The following is a 7,127-nucleotide window of genomic DNA, read 5'->3' as shown; positions in this document are numbered from 1 at the left end:
GAAATAGAGTGCTAAAAGAGAGAGCTTGTTCACACTCAGATGACTAAAGAATGGTCACGGAGGAGCTACGACTACGCAGCAACAGTGGTCATCTGAATCTACCACTGAGCTACGAGATTGTTCATAGAATTATCTTCCTTTTTTTTTTAAGAAGTTTAGGTAAAAGAAAAAACTCAGTTCGATGATATTTACATTGCAAATTAATCTTGAATAGTTTGTAACAATAGAAAATAACATTTATAAATCAGAATCAAATGACTAAGGATCAGCAGATGATACAAACAAGGTTTTTTTTAACTACTAATCTGTTCTAAGAGAATGATAATAATCACAACTATGACAACACAAGTGTTACAATTCTAATCCAAAAATATCACAAAAATTTTCCTTCTTTTCATCTCACATTTTGACTGAACAAGAAATCCACAAATTTGTTGTAGTAAAGGTGACTGTCACCCACCAACGGGGTTTGGTTGAACCCTTGCCAGTTGCCACAGATAAGGTTTTCCACTAATCTGCCTTGCAGCTTTTTTTTAGTAAGACAACAATAGTTTAAGCAGAGATTGGCTCGTATGGGTATGAAAGCCAAGGGTGCTTCAGAGCCTCTGCTGCAGAAGGACGCTTCTTTGGGTTTATCTCAAGAAGATGAGCCACAAAGTCTGTGAATCCTTGGTCTCCCATTGGAAGCCTATGTCTCAACGATGTTCTTTTCGGTATCAGGTACTCCAATCTGTTGCTTTCCTGAAATATATCAATTTGTTTAGAGAGAATGCTCTTTATTATGCAGAGCTTTTGGGATTCAGGGGAATGTTCCTTTTAAGGTCTCTGGAAAAACACTAACCTGATTCCGCTCGTAAAGCATTCGGTTTTTTGTGAAGTATTTGTGGGAATCACGTCCCTTGGTTAGCATTTCATTATCGAAAGATCCTACGATCCCCATTACCCTTGCAAGCAAACTGGCTGGAGAATCATTTTGGAAAAGAACCTGCAAAAGTATAAACACAAATTCACTTTCTTGTTCACAAATATCAACAACTAATCCAGACAAAATTTCAAACTCCAGAGAGACCGATGATGCATCTACCTTAAACTCCATTTTACACAAGTTCCAGACAAATAAATGGGTTTGCTTTATAGCCCAAGAATCAAGTTCCTCTGTAATAACGCAAACTTGACGCCTAAGCACTACTACTATGCGGACTATAGATTGTGATATTCCTTTCAAATGTTTTTGCATGAGAAAAAAAATGATATGAGATCGCAATGACATGGACCAAGTCAATGGAAATGCAGAACTTACGTTGCCTGTACATAATTCAGCCAAAATGCACCCAAGAGACCATACATCTATCTTTTTATCGTAAGGAAGTCCCAAAAGGACTTCTGGTGCTCTATATGACCTTGACTGGACATATGAGCATAGGTGATCTGTCTCGAAACAGCTACTTCCAAGGTCAATGACTTTTATTTCACATCTGCTATAGCTTTTCACCAATATGTTCTCAGGCTTCAAATCACAGTGTATAAGTCCAAGGCCATGTAAAAACTGAAGTGATTCGAGACACTGGATAGTGATTGACTGTAAAAAAAATGTCCAAATGAGATCAGGAATAGGATGTATACGTGGATATGCTGAATGGTAATGATGAAGCGGACAAACCTGCAATCTTGGCATTGTGAAGTAAACTTCACCACCTGATTCTCTGTTGAATTTGTGGAATTCGTATAGATTAGCCTTAAGAAGTTCACATACAATTAGCAAATGCTCCTGCAAAAAAACAGTGAGGGAATCCATTATTCCAAACAATCCACCAAGAGAAATATAGCACGGTATTAAATTGTTAAAGGGACACTAATCCAGAGATGAATGTACAACTTGCAGAGCTCAAAGCATCAACCAAAAAAACTAGATTAAAAATGAATCACATGAACTATACGCATAATTATAAAGGATATGCTGAACAAATCTAGGGTAAGCTCCAATGACTCCATGAAATGAACCATGAACATGAAATGGATATGTAAGTTATTTAATCGGTGAAAACTCTAACCATTGATAGCATAAAATTTCCAAGTATCATATCGAAGAACCTCACAAAGATGGAAAGTGTCAACCAGGATTTTAACCGCTTTCTCCAGAACCTAGTACATTTCATATACAAACTTTGGTACGCTACTTTTGTTTTAGGAGACGACTACTTTCTCCTTTCAACAAACCTACTTGGTATTTCATGATCCCATTTATTTCGGTAAATTGGCATATGTGAAAATTTTTAGAAGTAATGCCACAGCTTTTTACAATTGGTTTCGACCTTCCCTAAAGTTACAAAATTGGTCCCTTTTCATATACTATAGCAGAATACAATTTTGCAAAAGGGATGTGATCACTTACCCGGTAGTAAAAGTAATCATACAACCGTAGAAGATGGTATTTGTCAGCAGGATCATGCTTGTTGACATACTTCAAAAGTTTTATCTCGTCAAGACTCTGGTCAAAGAAGTCTTTGTTGTTCTTTATAATCTTTATACAGACGTCCATTCCTGTCTGCAAGTCATGCGCTTGTATGGCTTTACTGAAGGCTGCTGATCCAAGGTACTCGGTGACATGGTACCGCCCAGCAATGACCGAATTTAAAACCACGTGAAAGTTCTTTTCCTCCTCGAAACCAGTTCTGAAATATTAAACAAGTAATAAGAAAGCAGCAGTCAGCTATATATGATACTATGACGATGTCGAAATTTTTTGACTAGTTAAATCTTGGTTGTAACTTTTCAAAAGAAAATAGATATCCAGAGACATTACAGTGACACAAATAAATTTCAAGTATATTTTCATCATTCCCTCACCAATACAAAACAGAAGCAATAAAAGTAGTTCAATCAAAATATGCTATTCACAGCTTTACTTAGCATGATGTTTCTGGGTTGAACGCAACAACCAGAGACTCAGATAACATGCTCTCCTAAAGAGGAAATAAAGCGAAAAACGTATCCTGGTTACTTTCTTTCAACCAGAAAAAAAATGACTTGCTGTAAAGCTCAAACCATAAAAGTTGGGTAGATATCTTACTTGTTTTTTCTGTGCACAATTTTGAGGTCAAAGGTTTCAAACTCCTCCTCTTGGGCCTTAATTTGTCTGACTTGCTCTTGGACAGCCACTGCCTCTTCATCATCAATTGCTGTCGCATGGTCATCCTCTCTTTCACTGCTATCATTTCTATCATCTTCTTTATCAGCATGCTTTCTTTCTTCACAAGCATAATTAGACAGAGAAGAAGGAGATGAGTTTACAGATTGTATGGACATTGCATTATTTTCTTTCACAGAACTTCGAGAACTCGATGAATCACTACTTTTTCGTCTCCAAGTTGCAACCATATCATCTGTAGCTGTTGAAGCATTCAAACGTTCGGCCTTCCTATCTCCGGTTACCGTTTGGCGATTGCCTGACCATAGTGATTTACTAGATTCTGAATGCATTAACTGGCCATCTTTCTGTGAGGAGCCAAACGAAAAACCTCCATCAGTTTGAATCTTCACATCAAAACTTGCGCCTGGATCATGATCAACAATGTAACCTGGACCATCATATTTACTTGCTTTCTGTTTATTCATGGTTGCTCCATCAATATGTTTCTTGTCTGACTCAGTGTAAAGCTGTTTAAACCTCGATGCGACAGCATCATGATCACGGGGGTACTCAAAATCTCCCTCACTGCTACCTCCAGCCAAACTTTCACGTACTTCACTGCCAAAATCAGCTGCATCACTATAAATACCAACACCAATTGACCTGACTGAATCATGCTGATCTTCTTCGTGGCAAACATCATCCAGATGAGATTTTCGATGGACATTTATACCTTTCTTATCACCCAACATGACAAGTTCATTTGACTGACCCACAAACCCCTGCCACACAGGCTCATCACGCATTGAATTGAGCAACTCCTCATCCATCAATTGCCCATCATATTGTGCTATTAAATCATTTTTCTTACTAGGTGGATAAATTTCTGAGACCGTAAGCCTTCGGTCATTTTCTGAAGAAATAGGTTCATCATCTTTTGCTTGGAGATACTGTTCACCGGATAAATAAGAAGCCTCCTCTGCATAAGACTGATCATCGTCGTCTTTGTTTCCATCTCTTCCATGGTGATCAGGACTTCTGCGGGTCGTTCCTTTCTCATGATCACTTGGATAATCAATTTCATGGGCAAGAAACCATGTTTCATCTTCAATAGGTTGCCTGACATACCCAATGTCGTCATCATCTTCATACTCGTCAGAATCCCAGTATTCATTATGATAGTCAACAGATTCACTTAAACCATCACCAATAGTAGCAAAACCAGAAACAAGATCTGATGCGTCCTCTGCTATTCCCTGACTTACTGAAAGCCAGTTTCCCCCAGCAGATTTTTTCCCACCTATAATAGATCAATAGAGTAAAACTTACATTGACACCTCAAGTAAAATTGATAAATTTAAGGTTACCCAAAAAGTAGAAAGTGAAGCGACATAGTCCTTATAGAACTCAAAACAAAGAGCAGAGTGGGAAAGGAAGCAGTGAAAGCAAAGAATTTCAGATTTTGTAGCATGAAAAAGCCAGATCACTACTTGCTTTCTAGGGAACTAATGCCAGAAACTTGTCAATGCATTACTCTCATGCATGAGTTCATCAAAAATAGACCACGTTACTTCTGCAGATTCACACGAAAAAAATGTAGCCAGTGGCAATGTGATAACCATAGTAGTTCCTATAGGAATGAAGGGCATAGAAATATGAACGTCTTTAGAAGTTTATCTGGAAGTTCAAAATTATTAATAAGATACCACATGCATTATCATTGAAAACAATCATCACCTAGCAGTCAGAATGGAAACTTTGCAGTTGTAAGGCAATCTAACCTGATGAGCTAATTTCTTGCCCAATGGGAACATCAAGGTATGAGCCTATGAGAAGGGCCTCCTCATCATTGACTAGCCTTAGACCTGAACCATTACGTTCAAATTTTTCTTCACAGTAAAGACTCAGAGGATTGTCTTCAGACTTGAGCTTGACAGGAGGCAGCCTAGGATACTCTTCCTTGCGGGTGTCATAGACAAGTGGAAAACCTAAGCTACCCATGTTTTTGTCATCAAAAGTGGATTGAGATTTACCAAAAAATAAAGCTCTTGCCACCTCGCTCTCCTGCTCCTTGATTGCCTCCCTCACATCACTAATGTCTGCCTTTTTCTTTCCCTCTCTTTTGTCCGGGTTGCTTACCAGATTGTAACTGGTTGACGCATCCCCTCTCGAAGATTGAAAAAGATTATTATCAGAAGACTCTTTCCAGTTCCCTGAGGTATCTACAATATCTTCAGTTCTTAAAAGAATGCTTCCCTTATAACCGTCATGCTTTCGAAAATTTTTAACTAGCCGATCTGTCTCATATGTTTCCTTTATATTGGACCCGGAGTTCGCTTGACTAGTATTTCCAGACCAAGAATTACTCTTATTGCCACAGAAAACAATATCTTCACCAGTTTCCACTATCTTCTTATCGATATCAGCCAAACGCCCATGCCTAAATTGTTCGAACGCATATGAATCGACGAAGCTGCTACTACTATTATCATCAATGTTTCGATAAGGCTCCGAGGTACCATTTCCTCCGGAAGTAAATTTATAGGATTGCGCATCAGGAACAGCAGCAGCATCACCGGAGAATGTAAAGCTCATCTCACTAGATACACCCGTCTCCTTCTTGCTCGGTTTCTCAGCAGCAGCACCGTTTTCCCACTTGATAACAGAACCATTGGTGCTAGTCCCACAGTCTACCTCTTTCACAATCAGCTCCTTGGAGACTTCACTATCACGAGAACCTGACCTCCTAAGTTCATCCTTTTCATTAGAATCTTTATCCTCCAGCTTAAGTTTCTGAAGAAAGCCATTAATATCAGAGCGGTTATTCAGCTCATTACGCAAAGCTTCCTCTGCCTTAGAGAAACGATTCTGCCTAAGGAACTCTAAAATCTCATCAACAGAGCCTTGGTCCGTCATAGGAGAAGCACTGAGAAGAAAAATTCCAACCTATCCTGTAACCAAATAGAAAAGATTAATACTTTTTCTCTGTTACACAAATCTTTCTCCCAAAAACCAATAAAATCACATTTTAGAAAACAAGCCAAGAGAAGATTTTTACGGGAAACAAAGACTCACTTTTGCTCATACGGGGCAGATGCGAACTTCAATAAACCTTTAAAAAACCTCCTTAGAAATCATGCTTCAATCCAAGAGTCTTCAATACAGCTGGAGATCAGGAGAACAAAAGGAAAAAAGAAAAAACCCAAATTTAAGAAGACAAAGGAGGAGTAAGAGTGGATCCAATGAGAGATGAAACTTGAGGTATGGGCCAAGGAGGAAAAATGCGCTTACAGATCGAACGAAGAAGAAGAACAAAGCAGAGGTGAGAAGAGGTTCCAATGGATGTAATGATTTCGGACATTCACTGCTTTAATTTACAACAAAAAAAAAAAAAAAAAAAAAATCCTAAATTTAAATTAGGGTTCTTTCTTTCTGTCTTTCCAATATTCTTATAATATACGCACGGACGTAAATATTGCAAAAAATTGTGTTCTACTGAAAATTTTAATGATATTGCTAAATTCCAAAGATTCGGATTCGTATTACTTCCTTTATTATTTCACGTTATCTATTTCTATTAGACGAAAAAAATTCAATTTTTTTTTTGTAATTTTAAAAATTATGAGCACTGTTTTTATTCTAAAACAACATATTTAATTAGATAGACAGCTAGCAGTTAAAAAAAATGGCCAATCAAATATTATAAATTAAATTTAAAAATAATTGTTCAACGTCAAAACAGACTATATATATATATAAACAAACCAAAACAGAACTTTTTTTGGTAATTTTTTACAAATATTATTATATCTTAGTTCAACGTTTTTTTTCACTCACTAAATAATTTACTCTTTAAACCGAATCAGAACTACTAATCAACAAATCATTTCTACTAAGATCAAATTATCATGATTAGCCGTTTAAATCATACTCCTATTAATCAAAATTGATATACATTGAAAAACTATAAATCAATTCAAAAATATATTTCATCTGT

At 37.1% G+C, this 7,127-nt stretch overlaps 1 protein-coding gene across 2 annotated transcripts; it reads right to left on the bottom strand.

Annotated features, from left to right (window-relative positions):
- Positions 1-214: 214 nt before the first annotated feature.
- LOC104753814 (uncharacterized) lies at positions 215-6,655 on the bottom strand. 2 transcript variants are annotated; one of them, XM_087490203.1, is made up of 9 exons: positions 6,422-6,655; positions 6,206-6,295; positions 4,912-6,081; positions 3,071-4,430; positions 2,393-2,672; positions 1,661-1,768; positions 1,301-1,579; positions 842-985; positions 215-741 (listed from the first exon to the last, which is right to left on the bottom strand). In XM_087490203.1, exons 3-9 carry the CDS (start codon positions 6,044-6,046, stop codon positions 553-555), a joined length of 3,495 nt encoding a protein of 1,164 aa, XP_087346329.1. In that variant the 5' UTR covers positions 6,047-6,081; positions 6,206-6,295; positions 6,422-6,655; the 3' UTR covers positions 215-552. The 2 variants fall into 2 exon arrangements, with proteins under 2 accessions (XP_087346329.1, XP_087346330.1); XM_087490204.1 differs by having other exon boundaries at positions 4,912-6,076; positions 6,422-6,553.
- Positions 6,656-7,127: the final 472 nt, after the last annotated feature.

The sequence above is a fragment of the Camelina sativa genome, chromosome 16 (genome assembly GCF_030686135.1).
Source record: "Camelina sativa cultivar CO46 ecotype springtype chromosome 16, ASM3068613v1".
Classification (NCBI taxonomy): domain Eukaryota; kingdom Viridiplantae; phylum Streptophyta; class Magnoliopsida; order Brassicales; family Brassicaceae; genus Camelina; species Camelina sativa.
This window is presented reverse-complemented; position numbering and strand designations above follow the sequence as displayed.